Below are 17,339 nucleotides of genomic sequence, written 5' to 3'. Positions count from 1 at the left end.
GAATATACGGGGGGCGGGGGAGGAGGGAGGGGGGGGAGCAGGGGGGCGGAGTGAAGAAGAACTGCGTTTATTAAACCTAATTGCTGAAAGAAAAAAAAAAAATGCAGAAAAATACCCAATATGAAAATCTGAAATCAGCCACTAGCCACTTAACAATTAGCAAATAACAAGCAGAAAGTGCTGCGGTGCCCCCTTCTGCACATGCACGAGTTATCAATGTGTAGTGCAGTTTAGAACTGCACTCTATTCTGATGCGTGGATAATATGTCTGCTAATTTTTGTAGTTTCACCAGTTCTACCGCTTAGATGGCTCTCGTTCTAGACCAGTACCGTTCACGGCGGTTCGTCGTGTAATACCCACTTAAGCAACGGGAGATTTTTTTTTTTCAAGGTTGGGAGGATAATTATGGTTTGTGAAGGCTTCAGTGAGACCCTCAGTATATTTTGAGAGGGGCCACTCATCACTGCAGATGCGATGACAACAGGTGGCTAGAATGTATGGAATGGACTTCTTGGTAAGGAAAGGGTGGCAGCTGCCAAGTGGAGGTATTGTTGGAGGTTAGTAGGTTTTACATGGATGGAGGTACTGATGTAGCCATCTTTGAGGTGGAGGTCAATATGTAGAAAGGTGGCTTGTTGGGTTGAGTAGGACCAGGTGAAGCAAATGGAGGAGAAGTTGTTGAGGTTCTGGAGGAATGTGGATAGGATGTCCTCATCCTCAATCCAGATCGCAAAGTTGTAATCAATGAATCAGAGCCAGGTGAGGGGTTTAGGATTCTGGATGTTAAGGAAGGATTTCTTTAGATGGCCCATGAATAGGTTGGCATAAGATGGTGCTATGCGGGTGCCCATAGCCATACTGCAGACTTGTTTGTTGATAATGCCTTCAAAGGAGAAGTAATTTTGGGTGAGGATATAATTAGTTGTGGCGACTAGGAACGAGGTAGAGGGTTTGGAATTGGTCAGGTGTTGAGAAAGGGTGTTCAGTAGCGGTAAGGCCACGGGCACTAGGGCTGTTAGTGTAAAAGGAGGTGGTGTTCTGGGGCCATGAGTGTGTATGTGTGTGTGATTACAATCTAATTCTGAAGAAGGCCTTACTGTCCGAAAGGTATTATTAGTGGCAGTTGTGGCAGTGGTTTTGTTGTGCCTATTTGTGACTCAGCATCTCCGCTATATGGTGAGTAGCAACTTTCCTTTTCACAATATTGTTACATTCCATCCTGGAGTTTTCATTGTTTGAAATACAAAAATCATATTGTTTTAAAAATCTCTAATTTTGTCCCACTTACCACCACTCCATTTTTTTTACAGTTAGCAATGTAATAGGTATATGGACAACTAAACAAAACAGATGATGTTAAGGAGCAAACTGCCACATGTGTACAGTCTTCAAGAGACAGGACAGGGGAATGTGGAGAATTCAGCAAAGGAGAAAAAGAAGGATGAAGTAGAGAAGTAACGGTATGTGAAACTGGTAGGGAGATAGAACAGTGAAACCGACTGGAATCATGAATGGTGGCAAGAGGGTGGAGGCAGGTAGGAGACAAAGACTGGCAGCAATTGAAGTGAGAGAGTTGCATAACTGGAGGATGGCTGCCGGGGAAAGTTACCACCACTGCAATTCAAAAAAGCTGGTATTGGTAGCGTGGACGGGGATTCAGATGGTTTGAGGAGTGAAGCAGCTGAGGTCAATTAACTTACATTACATTGCATGCTTCACAACTGAACCACAGCTGGGCAAAAGACATTCAACTTGGTTGATAATTTGTTCATTCATACACAGAATGCTGTACAATGGTTGAAGTGAAGTTATCATACAATACTGCTTCTTATACAGGTAGCCCACATTAGATAGGATGGAACATTTTAAGTCAGAGCTGAAATTAGGGCCGGCCGGTGTGGCCGAGAGGTTCTAGGCGCTTCAGTCTGGAACTGTTCGACCGCTATGGTCGCAGGTTCGAATCCTGCCTCGGGCATGGATGTGTGTGATGTCCTTAGGTTAGTTAGGTTTAAGTAGTTCTTAGTTCTAGGGGACTGATGATCTCAGCAGTTACGTGCCGTAGTGCTCAGAGCCATTTGAACCATTTTTTTGAAATTAAGTGGTGTGAAGTTGACAAGGGAAACATTTTTTGATCTCAACAAGGATATGATCTATGGGGCAAGGGTTGGGAGTAGAAGAAGGAAGGAAGATTAGGGTTTAATATCTTGTTAATGATGACTTAATTAGAGATGGAGATCAAACAGGTACGGGATGAATGAGGAGGGAAGTCAGCTGTGTCATTTTCAAAGGAACTATCCTAGCATGTGATTAACAGAAATCATGGAAAACACAGATCTGTATAATTGGGTGGGGAGTTTAGTGTCTTACCACTACACTACTCCACAAAATTTGGAAGTAGATATGGCACAGACTAAAAAGGATACTGTGAAGATTTGCTAGGTGACAGAATACCACTTTGGAAAGCTGTGTAATGAGTGTGGGGTAATGGTGGAGATAAGGTATGGCAAATCTGTTTCTCAATATGGTTGGTAGGGTAATACTAACCTGCAAGGTCCTAACAAAGTCCATCATTATATTTGGGAAAGAGACAGTTTGTCACTACAAATAAGGTGTACACAAATGTCCAGGTTGTACGGGGATGATGTTCGGGTGTAGTACTTTCTACCTCACGAGATGCAGAGACATCTGTGGATGCAGCCGCATCATATACTAACAGTTCTGCTTGTTGTTGTTGTTGTTGTTGTTGTTGTTGTGGTGGTGGTGGTCTTCAGTCTGAAGACTGGTTTAATGCGCCTCTCCATGCTACTCTATCCTTTGCAAGATTCTTCACCTCTAAATAACTACTGCAACTTACATGCAATCACTTGAAGATTCAAATGGTGTCCTTTCAAAAAATCCCTTCTTTTAGTCAAATTAAACCACAAATTTCTTTTCTGCCCACTTTGATTCAGTACCTCCTTATTAGTTATATAATCTACCCATCTAATCTTCATCTCTTCTGTAGCACTACATTTCAAAAGCTTCTACTTTCTGTTTGTCTGAAATTTATATGATCCATGTTTCACTTCCATACAAGGCTACACTCTAGACAAATACCTTCAGAAATCTTTGTTCAATGTTAAAGAATTTCTCTTCTTCAGAAGCACTTTTCTTGCCACAGCCAGTCTACATCCTTTTATATCTGCTGCACTTTGACCATCATCAGTTATTTTGCTGTCCAAAAAGCAAAGCAAAACTCACCACTACTCTTAGTGTTTTGTTTACTAGTCTAATTCCCTCAACATCACTTGATTTAATTCAACTACATTCCACTATTCTTGTTTCACTTTTGTTGATGTCCATCTTTTATCCTCATTTCAAGACACAGTCAGTTGCACTGAACTGCTCTTCCAAATCCTTTGCTGTCTCAGACAGAATTACGTTGTCATCAGCAACTCCCCTCCCCTTCTGACTTCAATTTCTTCTCTTTATATTTTTTTGTTTTCTTAACTGTTTGCTCAGTAAACAGATTGAATAACATCGGGGGTAGACTACAGCCCTGTCTCACTCCCTTTTCAACCCTGTTTCTGTTTCATTTCCCTCGACTCTCACAAGCTCAAAAGGAATACTTCAGACAGATGAAACACAGCAATGTATAGCCCATATACATAATATTTCTGAATTGAGCAGCAATTGATGGGGTGGGTAGTACAGTGTGGAGGCAACATGGGGTAGGGAGGGGGAGGGATAGCAAGGTAGGGGTAGCGGAAGATACTGTGCTGTCTTTTACGGCATGCAGTATGTGGCGGGGACAGGATGGACTGTTAGGTGCTGAGTCAGGTGACTGTGCTGGGACAGTGGGGGACGTGGAGGAGAGAAGCAGAGATGGAGGAAGAAAAGAGTTCAGAAGAAGGATCATTTGCCTGAAAGCTTAAATGTTTAACCATAATTTTCATTGTGTCTGCAACTTGAAGCCTCCTCCGTATGGTGAGTGGCAATCTATCCTTGTTAATGAAACTTGTTAATGTTAAATAAAGCACTGTTGTTATTAATTATTATTAGTTGTACTGTCTAATACTAGGAGAGAATGGCCTCTGTCAGGGCAATAGTTTGATTTCTGGAAAAGGGCAATAGAATTGACAATCGATCTGAATCAAGAGAATCTAGAAGAAAAACACACTCTGACCCACAAGAACCCACTTCGATAAACTCAAGAAATTTTCAGTGAAGAATTCTGAAACACAATAGCACAATATAAATAGCAAATTTAAAGCTTGCACACTGGCGTATAAGTACTCACACTTTTTTTGGTTCTAGCTGTCATTGTACGGCAATGATGTATGGTACAAGGGAGTTATTTTGAAGTAATTTGCCAAGGGGATTATATAGTTTGTACTAATTTTACGACCTTAAATTTGTGTTATTCTGGATTACAGTTTTTTTATACTTCAGTGTCATTAGGTTTCCAGTTTCTACAAAAATATAATAATTTCATACCTCTTCTCGGAGTTCTTTCATTTTCTGTTCAATATCATAGTCCTTTTTCTTCTCTTCCAGCTTTCGCTTATTAAGTTCAAAACGTTTTTTCACCTGATCCAAAGAAGATCTTTCAACTCTCATAGTCATTCCTAAATTTCTTTGATCTAATGAGAAAATGAGAGATGGGCAATAAATTATTCTCTAAGTGTGTAACCATCATTAAATTGTTCAAAGAAATGTTACAGTACAAATATCTACAACAATAAACCTAAGTTTCATGTGTATATAAATCATTCTGCCAGATAGCACCTAAGATACAGTTCTGTCATTGCAAATTAATACTTTCATAACAATAAAAGAGGAAAAATTCAAAAAATATGTATACAGACAACATGAAGATCTGAAAATTAGAAAAAGAAAACACTTTGTTCAAGTGACTGACACACACACACACACACACACACACACACACACACACACACACACACACACACAATGTCCTTCGAATGTGATGTGCTGTCTCAAGTTAATGGGTTATTTCAGTTTGCTGATTGGTGCCTCACCACTCTGTAAGATAACATTTCTAACAGTTTTTGTGCCTCCCATTCAGTTTCCATCTCAATATGAGGTTTTCTTAGCTTTCCTTTGGAAGAAAACTTAGAGATTAATGTAGCTACTGTTGGTGTCACAGTTATTAGAGATGGAGCACAGGGTGTAAACAATCTCTCAACCCCCATGCCATCTCCTGCAATCCGTTACCTGTGTGGTATTCCAAGAGCCTGAAAGCCAATAGTCAGTGATCACAAAGTGAACTGAGAAGTCCCATGTGGACGGCCTCGATGAAAGATGATGGAGTTATATGCTCTGCCACCTTCTTGGAATCCAACAACACACTCATTTTCAAATCTAGTTGACTGGATCGTTACTCAATGAGAGACAGAAGCATATTATATGGTCTATCTGTTAAGCCCAAATGGAAACATAGTTCCACTGTCTACCAGACACTGTTGTGTGTGATCGGTGACAGGATTTTCATGGCTATTAAGATGACAACATGTTGCTGTTTGTGACAGATAAACAATATTTTATTCAAAATTATCTCCATTGCTATTTATACATTTCTCCCATCTCTCCGGCAGGCTATGAATGCCATGCTAAAAAACAGTTCTTCTTTTGAAGTGAGCCAGTCAGCAAGTCATTTTCGTACATTTTCATTTGAACTGAAGCGTTGTTCAGTGAGACCGTGTCCCTGTGATGCAAACAGACGATAATCGGGATACCACAACAATAAGACTAAATTCATAATGGGGAAACATCAAATGTAGTGTCCTGCAATGTTAGGCTCTTGCCCCACTTCTGTTCTTGACTAACATAACTGGAAGACATCCTTAGGCCCTTTATCTCTATACTTTTATCATTCACAAACATTTCAGTTTTTGAAGAGGCCTCCAACTGGCCTCCGATGACAATAGTCATTCGCTCCGAGGTATTTCCTACAAAGCTTATTAAGGCAATGTTCTGGTGACTACTGGGACACATTCGGTCCCTGCCTGGTCTGAGGACAGGTATCAAATTTGTCTCCTTCAATGAGCTGGGAAATTATCTTGCCTGCCTTATCAAATTAAAACATTTTAGGGGGATTTCTGTTCACATTGTTTGCAAGTTTCACGGCATGCTGTATTGGGTTGGAAATTGACTGGGCACATATCATGAGCCTCAGACAGTGCCAAATCCAGATCCTAAATGGAGGAAGGGCAGTTGTATGACTCAGATCTGTTGGATCTGAAGTTCAACTAATCCCTTCCATGATCGTGCAATAGCAGTAGACTGCTGAATCTGGGCTGGCGGTGGAAGTAGCCACTGCAAAATGTTCTGACACTGTCTGTGCAATATTCCGGGCATTGTCTGGAGACACCACAGCTTCAGCACCACTGCTATAGGTAACTGACAGCATTTTTCACAAATCCTTGAAATGGCTTCCTATACTTTCGTTGGTCAGCACTTAAATCGTCGCAAAGCTGCACACCTAACCCAACTTGCTGGCAGCATGCATCAGTGTACCACGATACAAGGTGCCTTCAAAGATGACATTTGGACTTTGTGACAGGTCCTTCCCCACTTGTAGAAGATGCCTTGGTGTCCAAAAACATCCAGTTGGCTGAATAGCATCCAATTAGCTCTGTTGATCATCCATCTTAGTGGCTTCCTTTCAAGAATTGCTCCATCTGTAGATGAATCCAGGGTGGGAAGTGCTCACTGGAATGAGGGTCATCAGTAACTTCCCATCAAACAGAATCTGTGAGGTCTGAGGCTGAGGTGGACCTAGCGGCAGCAGTGAAATGAGTGGGATTGTCCTTCTGAGGATGCACCATACCTGAAACATCATGAGGCTCTCTAAAACATGACCAGTGGGGGCAAGTAGTGTTTCAGCCTCACAATACATTATGGGCATTTAAGTCTCCCAGCAGGAGTTTGTTTGTAAGATCTGCAGGAGCCTCAGGATATATGGCTTCTTGTGGTGGTAAATACAAACAGCACAGTTATCATTTGACAACATTAACTTTGACTGCAACTGCTTGCAGGTCAGTAATCAGGCATAAAGCAGAGGAGTGATGTGTATTATTGACAAACGCAGCTACGCCTCCCTTAGCCCTTTCCCCAGTCAGTCACCCTTGTGATGGAAGGTGTAGCCATGTAGCACAGGGGCATCAGCGTGTTTAAAATATATTTCTTGTAAACATAAGCAAAGAGGACATTTTTACACTAAGAGTTTCAGTTCCTCTATGTGTCTGAACCCACTGATCTTTCACTGTAGTATAGCAGTCTTTTATTGATGAGGTTTCTCTCTGACACTGTCTCTCGACCACAGTGGGGATCTTGCAATGGATGGAGGCTTAGTCTGGGGGCAAGATGGTTTCTTGAGGCACACTTTGTATTCCACTGTCTCCAAAGCCAAATCATTAGAACCATCAGAAAGAATGAATCTACATAATATGACAGTTTACGGCCTGTCTTCTCCTGTGGCTGGTGCTTTCCATTTGGTTTGTTTTTCAGAGGAGAAACATTCATAGTAATGGTAGCAGTAGTGCTGGCCTGTTTACTGGAGTCTGCCTGTGGAGGTGCCAGAAGCTCTTCAATGTCAACATCCGTGGCCTTTTCTGATGTTCTGGGAGGAGCTATATGCTCTGTAACAGCAGCACCTTTGCAACTGCACTGAGAAACACATGTAGGAGTGCTGACACTAGCAGCCTCCTTTTCGAAAGAGGCATCAGCTTTCTGAAAAAGATTTTTGAGACGAAACTCGCTCTGTCTTTCCTGATGGGCCATAGCTATAATGGCTCCATGGACAAGATCATTTCCATTCCTCGGCTCACTGTTGGTGCTATGGACCTTTTATTTACTCTGTTGTATGTACTTGTCAAGCCAATGTGCCACCTTTGTTTATAAGTGGAGTGTGCTCTCATTATGCTTGTGCAATTCATGCTCATTGATATTATTTCCAGAAGATCCGAAGATGGCAGCTACACTCGGTCAAAATCAGTCATTGAAGAAATAATATTTCAACACATGATCTTGGCTGCAAAAATTGTTATTTAACACTTCTGCTACAGTTCAAGGTGAATAGTGTAGCTCTTTTCAACACATATGCCCTGGGGCATTTAGCTGCCTGTAGATTCACTGCTTGTTGGGTACTAGGCATTTCAACCAACAGTGTCTCATTCGTCAATGGCTTCATAGATTTTGAAGGGCCTGCGATTCCCTCTAAAATCTTATGAATGTCAAAAGGTGAAACTTTATCAAAGCTGTCATCTTTCTTTTTAATTATCAAAAACGAATTCTGTCTAGCACCAAGAGTTCTGTTACTCTAAATGGAAGAACTTGGAATAATTCCCGCATCAGGAGTAACTATAAGAGCCCTCTTGTCAGGTTAGGTGTTGATACTCACCAGTGGCACACCCATTCTGCTGGGAGTTGAGAGGAATAAGATTGATGACATACCCACAAAAAAAGGCTGAGCTCCCTGAGGTGCTCGCCATTTAGAATGACCCAATAGCTATTATATGGTTTTATTGGAAATACCATAGGCGTGAAGAGCGTTACACAACTCCCCCTTTCTCTCCTAGTTGGCTGTAACACCAGAGCAGTTGTATGAAGTGAACATTAGTGGACCAAGTTTTAGTAGCAATCCTGTTAATCACCACCTACATCACAAGCCCAGTCCCTAACAACCCTATTCCCAGGCCCTATCTCCATTACTATCTGCTGCTTTTTAGTTAACAAGAAAGTACAGTTCTGCCTGCTTCATATTTATGAGGGATATCAGAAAGTTTTAATTACCATGACAAAGAAAAAGAATCTTTTTTTTTCTCCCCAGATCTGTCTTTAATCCTGCTATACACTGAAATCCCTGCACTCAAATACCACAGCACAATGCTAGAAAAGCTAAAACAAAATGGCACAGATCACTGATAAAATGAAGTATCATGGGGTTATTTATTTTTGGTGACAGCGGAAATGCTGTGACTGTGTCAGACCAATGCAGACAGCTGAAGAAATCGGATGGATTGGCCTGACACACATGGAACATTTCCGCTGCTGGTGGAAATGAATTGCTGAATGATACCTATCTGCAAACCAGCAAATTAGAATTATTTGAATGTAGGGCCCCATAAGGTTCCCTCTTTGTGCAGTGACCGTGGAATATAAAATTATAAAAAATGTAGCAACCAGTTGTGGGAACATAATTTATTTATCTTGTTGCAAATCGATTTTGACTGATATCAGTCATCATCGGTGCATTTTTCTAACCGGTACATGCCATAAGTAGAAGTACTGTCCTTGGCAGATTCCTATCATGATAGAAATCTGCCAAGGACAGTACTTCTACTTATGGCATTTATCGGTTAGAAAAATGCACCGATGATTACTGATATCAGTCGAAATTGATTTGCAACAAGATAAATAAATTGCGTTTCTGTGACTGGTTGCTACATTCTTTATAATTTTAAAAATTATTTAACTTTATTTTTTAAAAGCTATAAATAAAGCTTTACAACCACTCCTTGTAAAAATCCTACCCACTGTTGAGCTGTGTTGCACACAACTGTATTATCACTTTATTATGCAACCAGTTACAGCCATAAACAGACCATCTTCAGGCACCTACATAAAACAAGAAGCCCAAAATAGGGCACAATGACTAATTACAAAAACTGTCATAATATGATAATTGCCATTCATAAACTATTGACAACTTACATTGTGACATCATACTCAGAGATTTACGACAACCCAAAACCACTATCAAGCATCATTTCACAAGCCAACATGTCAAATTCAACTATAAATCTGGATCATATATAGCACATAGAAGATCTGTGGCGAATCATATAGCAAGCTTGAAGTGACATGTGATCTTCAGTCATGTACATATCTCAGAGATGGCAGACTGATTGGGAGGGGGGGGGGGGGTTACTATTGGCCTAGAGGGCACTCTATAATTTACATCTCAGGTGGTAACTTTCTCACTGGTTATATAAAGGAGGCTGTAAAACAATACCAGAGAAGGAAAGTTGCTACTCACCATATATCAGAGATGCTGAGTCGCGACAGGCACAATAAAAAGATTCACACACTCATAGCTTTCGGCCATTAAGGCCTTTGTCAGCAGTAGACACACACACACACACACACACACACACACACACACACACACACATGCTCATGCAAACGCAATTTGCACACATGTCTGCAGTCTCAGAGAGCTGAAAATACACTGCGAGCAGCAGCACCAGTGCAGGATGGGAGTGGCAACTGGGTGGGGGTAAGGAGGAGGCTGGGGCAGGGAGGGTGAGGGATAGTATGGCGAAAGTGGCGGACAGTAAAGTGTTGCAGTTTAGACGGTGGACAGGAGAGAAGGTGCGGAGGGGGGAGGGGGTAAGTAGCAGAAAGGAGAGAAATATAAATACAAATAAATTAAAAGACTGGATGTGGCGGTGAAATGACGGCTGTGTAGTGCTGGGATGGGAACAGGGAGGGGGCTGGATGGGTAACCCTCCTGGCCTCAACCTTCATCAGTCACTATCCTCACCCATTCAGCCCCCTCCATGTTCCCATTCCAGCACTACACAGCTGTCATTTCACTGCCACACCCAGTCTTTCCGCTACTTACCCTCTTCCCCCCTCTGCACCTTCTCTCCTGCCCTCTGTCTAAACTGCAACACTTCACTGTCTGCCACTCTCACCATACTATCCCTCTCCCTCTCCACCACAGCCTCCTCCTTACCCCCAACCACTCACCACTCCCATCATGCACTGGTGCTGCTGCTCGCAGTGTGGTTTCAGCTCTCTGAGACTGCAGACGTGTGTGCAAGTTGTGTCTGCATGAGTGTGTGTGTGCGTGTGTGTATGTGTGTCTGCTGCTGACAAAGGCCTTGATGGCCGAAAGCTATGAGTGTGTGAATCTTTTTATTGTGCCTATTGCGACTCAGCATCTCCGCTATATGGTGAGTAGCAACTTTCCTTCTCTGGTATTGTTACTGTCCATCCTGGATTTTCCATTGTTTGATTTTTGCCTGAAGGCTGTAAATCTAAGAAGACAACACATTTCTCATTGTGTCGATCTGTAAATAGGATTGCTAACATTTTTTCACTCAATACAGGGTGTACAAAAGTCCAGGAACACTTTCAATTATTTATTGCACAAGAACTAAACGTTGTACAGCTGTCATAAATATTGCATTTTGAAGAGAAACTCTGAAAGTTTTTTTTACCAACATTCAATATGTGAACCATGAGTGACCCGGCAGACGTCAATACGGTAATCAAATTCTTGTCATACCCATGCCAGCACAGCATTGTCGACTGTGGCAGTCACTTCCCTTATTCTCTCCCGGAGCTCTGCTACATCATGAGGTAGAGGCCGTACATACACCAGACCTTTAATGCGTCTCCACAGAAAAAAGTCACATGGGAGTGAGATCTGGTGATCGGAGAGGCCATTTCATGAAACAGCTGTACTCTTCTGTAGCACGGCTGAGTCATCAAAGCAGCAGCTCTGTGTTCAGGTACAAAAAACATTTACCTTTGGGGAATCGTGCTCAAATTCAATACATTTGTGTGGTTGCTTTGTACCCCAGATTCAGCAATTATGCCTGTTCACTTTCCCATTAGTGTGAAAAGTGGCTTCGTTAGTAAAAATTAAGTGAACAACAATGCCATCCCCATTGTCATTCAACTGTTGCAACTGTGAACAAAACTCAAAACATTTGTCTTTGTCACTGAGCTTCTGCATTAGCTCCAATCTGAATGGTTTCACAGACAGCTTCTGTCGCGGGACTTTCCACACTGTCACTGGAGCAATTTCAAGTTCACGGGATGCATGACGCACCGATTTCTTTGGACTTGTTATGAATGTGCCTCGTACGCACTCCACATTTACTTCAATCACTCTGGGATGTCTGCTTCTCTTTGCCAGGCACAAGCAACCTGTCGTAACGAATTTGTTGTGCCAGTGGTAAATGACCTTCCTTGTTGGTGGCTTCTTACCATACTTGGTTCTGAACATCTGTAGCACACTTGTTTTTGTCAAACTCCAACACACAGAAAGCTTGCTCCACACCTGAACTCGCCGCGTTTGCGACTAGTGCTGACTATCGGCTAGTTACCAAACTAAGTTGCGGCAATATACATGAAGAAAAACTTTCAAGGTTTCTCTTCAAAATGATATATGTATGATATCTGTACAATGTTTGGTTCCTGTGCAATAAATAACTGAAATTGTTCTCAGACTTTATGTACACCCTTTACTTTCTTATGGAATAACTGTCTAGGCCAATGCAGCTGTCAAAAAAGTACTTATTCTACAGAAGCAGATGATAAGAACATTATGTAAAGTTGATTACTGAAATCTTATAGAAGACTCTTAAGGTATCTTGGGATTCTCACACTTACTTGCAAACACATCTACTCCTATTACTTTTGGGTAATAATTAGAGTGAATTTTGGATGAACACACTAATATTTACAACCCCAATATTATAAGCAGCTTATGCGTCACAGCCTAGGTTCAAAATGGAGTTTTATATTTCAGCCTTTAAAGAGTTGCCATCAGATATCAGACAAGAAATTGTAGATAACCAAACAGTAAAATAAGCATAAAAGACTAGCCTTACCCTACTAACCGCCCCTTCTACAATTTGTCAGTATCTGGATTCTGGAATGTAAATTCCATGAAATATTAATGTTCAGAATAAGCAGCCTTTAATTTGACCATTACACAGACAGCTGCTAGTGTACAGTTATATAAATGCTTGGGATTACCAGAAGTTGTGATTCCACTTGCCTGCTTTGACCACTGATGTCATAAAGATGGTGGACACTCCTATGTCAAGCGTACACAATATGGTGTCTAATTTTGCTAGACCTGTAAGGCAGCTAAAAAGAAGCCCGTAGTACCAAAAACAAACATATTCAAATCATCAAATCTGTTATTGAAATCTTCACATACCCTAGCTATCTGAAATGAAGCCAACAGCCAATTGACATAATTAATATAAAAAAAAAACCTAACCAATGACAATACACCAATATCCACAATGTCCATTACCCAGAATCCAACACAATGACCAAGCTCAAATGCAAAAAACCTAAAATTCATGAAAACTGGCATCATCACAAATTTTGATATACACAAACAATAATAAACACACACGCACACACACACCATACATACTCCAATAAAAAATACAGCAACATAAAAATACTTGCCAACCAAATGTAGACTCACCAATTCTGACCCCCCCCCCCCCCCCAAAAAAAAGCCCACAAGATGACACCATATCTTTGCCCAAAGCATTAAGTAATGATCTGCTCTTAAATTTCTGTCATATCCATTACTGACTAAAACAGAAAAACACTATTAAACTTCTGACCAAAAGAAACACAAGGCATTAGTAGTACCAAACAAGTACGAATTCATCACCCACAAAACACAAAATAAAATTAACTAATTAATGAACCTTGCACACTGAGTTAAAAATGTCAAATGCCTGAGATACATAACAAATGTCTTTGAAACATACAACACAAGAGATACTACAACACAGCCTCTACAAACATTGCGCCACCATGACATCACACAACACAACACAGCTATGTCGCAGGTCTAAGCAGACAAGTGGAATTACAACTTTTGGTTGACCTAAATACCTAGTATGAAGCAACAGATAATAGCAGCTGAGTTGTGTAAGAGAGTTTTTTTTATCCCCAAATGTAGCTGCTTTTCTGCTGATATAATCACAATAAAGTAATTTAGACTTAATTTCCAAGGGCTAATCACAAACATGAGTTGATAATGGAGTCAAATTATAACTAAGTCATTTCACGCCGTTTTAAGGCTTCTCTTAATGGTGGGGTCTGTAGAACACTTTCTCCTTCTTCTTCTTCTTTTTTTTTTTTTTTGGGGGGGGGGGGGGGGCGTGTCAAACCATTATGTGTCACCTTACAAACAGACTTCTACAAAAAACCACAATCATGGAGATAGCGAAGAAACTTTTTAACAGCTGAATGAAGTTTACCAGTCGTACAAACCTGTGAATGAAAGTAAGTATGAAAGGCAGTATATTCAAAAGTTCAGCCCATTTAAATACAGCAATCCAAATACATTGTTTTATCTGCAGGAAATTACACCTTAACAAACGTCAACCACTTACAGAATGGGACACTTCTGTTAAGGTTGAGACATTCATTTTAATTGTTGTTGTTGTTGTTGTGGTCTTCAGTCCTGAGACTGGTTTGATGCAGCTCTCCATGCTACTCTATCCTGTGCAAGCTTCTTCATCTCCCAGTACCTAGTGCAGCCTACATCCTTCTGAATCTGCTTAGTGTATTCATCTCTTGGTCTCCCTTGACGATTTTTACCCTCCACGCTGCCCTCAAGTACTAAATTGGTGCTTCCTTGATGCCTCAGAACATGTCCTACCAACCGATCCCTTCTTCTAGTCAAGTTGTGCCACAAACTCCTCTTCTCCCCAATTCTATTCAATACCTCCTCATTAGTTATGTGATCTACCCATCTAATCTTCAGCATTCTTCTGTAGCACCACATTTCGAAAGCTTCTATTCTCTTCTTGTCCAAACTATTTATCGTCCATGTTTCACTTCCATACATGGCTACACTCCATACAAATACTTTCAGAAACGACTTCCTGACATTTAAATCTATACTCGATGTTCACAAAGTTTTCATCTTCAGAAATGCTTTCCTTGCCATTGCCAGTCTACATTTTATATCCTCTCTACTTTGACCATCATCAGTTATTTTGCTTCCCAAATAGCAAAACTCCTTTACTACTTTAAGTGTCTCATTTCCCAATCTAATTCCCTCAGCATCATCAGACTTAATTCGACTACATTCCATTATCCTTGTTTTGCTATTGTTGATGTTCATCTTATACCCTCCTTTCAAGACACTGTCCATTCCGTTCAACTGCTCTTCCAAGTCCTTTGCTGTCTTTGACAGAATTACAATGTCATCGGTGAACCTCAAAGTTCTTTTGTTTCCTTTACTGCTTGCTCAATATACAGACTGAATAACATCGGGGAGAGACTACAACCCTGTCTCACTCCCTTCCCAACCACTGCTTCCCTTTCATGTCCCTAGACTCTTATAACTGCCATCTGGTTTTTGTACAAATTGTAAATAGCCTTTCGCTCCCTGTATTTTACCCCTGCCACCTTCAGAATTTGAAAGAGAGTATTCCAGTCAACATTGTCAAAAGCTTTCTCTAAGTCTACAAATGCTAGAAACATAGGTTTGCCTTTTCTTAATCTATCTGCTAAGATAAATTGTGGGGTCAGTATTGCCTCACATGTTCCAACATTTCTACAGAATCCAAACTGATCTGCCCCGAGGTCGGCTTCTAGCAGTTTTTCCATTCGTCTGTAAAGAATTGGCGTTAGTATTTTGCAGCTGTGACTTATTAAACTGATAGTTCTGTAATTTTCATATCTGTCAACACCTGCTTTCTTTGGGATTGGAATTATTATATTCTTCTCATTTTAATTATGACAGGATAACGATTCTTGTGTCAGTGACTAAAGACCGTAAAAAAAATTATCATCTTTTCTGTCGGTTGTTGTAGTCTGTGTCAAATCTCTGAGACTAACTCATTTCTGGACCAATATCCCATTTCTTTTAACGCATTTCTGTATATAATCTAATGTTGCAAATTTTAAGATGTACAATGATCAGAAGTTGTGGCTTGTGTGATTTTCAGTTTTTGTCTGTCTTTCAGTACAAAAGAATGTATTTGTGATTACTTGACATCTGCCCTTTGAGGGGGAAAAAGTTAAGAAGCACAAAGACAACAACGACAATATTAGTTTTGTGTTTATATTATCTTTTTGGGATGTAGGTATCAGATGGAACTCCATGTTATGGTGAAAGGAGAATGTTTGGCTGCAAGTTTGTAAAGCCACTGTATGTGAATACAAAATCTTGGTTATTGTGTGATACTGACCTCTAGGGAAGCTTAAGGTCTAGATTAGGTTCAAAGGTGACACTTTGGTTGTGAATTGGTGATGCTAACAAATGTGATGTCACAGGAATAACGCTAATTCTTGTTATGGTGCATATGTCATATGCCTGGAATTTGGTAAGTTATTTACATCTGCCACTTAGATGATAATACAGGTCAAAGTAGACTCATGCTGGTGTAAACCAAGATACACTCTATCCCCCCCCCTTTTTTTTTTAATTAAAAAAAAAAAAGGGGAATGTTTGCTGTGAGAGGATACCACACTGTCTAATACAAGAATAGAATGTTTAGCTTTTGATGTACTGTGAAGTACTTAAACCTGAATGGTGAAAATTAATATCCAACAAGACAGTAATGAAGCAGGAAATCAGCAAATTGATTCAAAGCTGATGTGACACGTAAATTTTTTTCTCTGGTGGTAGCCATGTAATTTGTGATGAGGGCAAAGTGATTTTGACTTTTATTGGTCTAGTTAATAACCTTTTGTACAGATATGTACTTGTAACATAGGACAGGTAATGAGGTTACAACCTAGGTAATACGAAATATAATAGTATATAAAGTAGCTTACACATTAAATATACATAGGAGCTTTCACAGTGTGTATATACAGGGTGAGTCACCTAACATTACCGCTGGGTATATTTCGTAAACCACATCAAATACTGACGAATCGATTCCACAGACCGAACGTGAGGACAGGGACTAGTGTAATTGGTTAATACAAACCATAAAAAAATGCACGGAAGTATGTTTTTTAACACAAACCTACGTTTTTTTAAATGGAACCACGTTAGTTTTGTTAGCACATCTGAACATATAAACAAATACGTAATCAGTGCCATTTGTTGCATTGTAAAATGTTAATTACATCCAGCGATATTGTAACCTAAAGTTGACGCTTGAGTACCACTCCTCCGCTGTTCGATCGTGTGTATCGGAGAGCACTGAATTACGTAGGGATCCAAAGGGAACGGTGATGGACCTTAGGTACAGAAGAGACTGTAACAGCACATTACGTCCACATGCTAACACCTTTTATTGGTCTTTTTCACTGACGCACACGTACATTACCATGAGGGGTGAGGTACACGAACACACGTGGTATCCGTTTGCAATTACGGAGTGGAATAGAGTGTGTCCCGACATGTCAGGCCAATAGATGTTCAATGTTGTGGCCATCATTTGCTGCACACAATTGCAATCTCTGGCGTAATGAATGTCGTACACGCCGCAGTACATCTGGTGTAATGTCCCCGCAGGCTGCCACAATATGTTATTTCATATCCTCTGGGGTTGTAGGCACATCACGGTACACATTCTCCTTTAACATTCCCCAC

General features: G+C 40.6%; 1 protein-coding gene across 1 annotated transcript in view; it reads right to left on the bottom strand.

Moving 5' to 3' along the window:
* The window catches only part of LOC126095247 (zinc finger matrin-type protein 2), a 31,086-nt gene that overhangs the window by 10,478 nt on the left and 3,269 nt on the right, over nt 1-17,339 (bottom strand). The window contains exon 4 of the mRNA XM_049910000.1: nt 4,478-4,623. Within this exon, the coding sequence (XP_049765957.1) occupies nt 4,478-4,623 (146 nt within the window). The remainder of the gene's footprint in view (nt 1-4,477; nt 4,624-17,339) is intronic.

The sequence above is a fragment of the Schistocerca cancellata genome, chromosome 8 (assembly GCF_023864275.1).
Source record: "Schistocerca cancellata isolate TAMUIC-IGC-003103 chromosome 8, iqSchCanc2.1, whole genome shotgun sequence".
NCBI classification, from domain to species: domain Eukaryota; kingdom Metazoa; phylum Arthropoda; class Insecta; order Orthoptera; family Acrididae; genus Schistocerca; species Schistocerca cancellata.
Note: the sequence above shows the minus strand (reverse complement) of the source record. Positions and strands in the feature narration are given on the sequence as shown.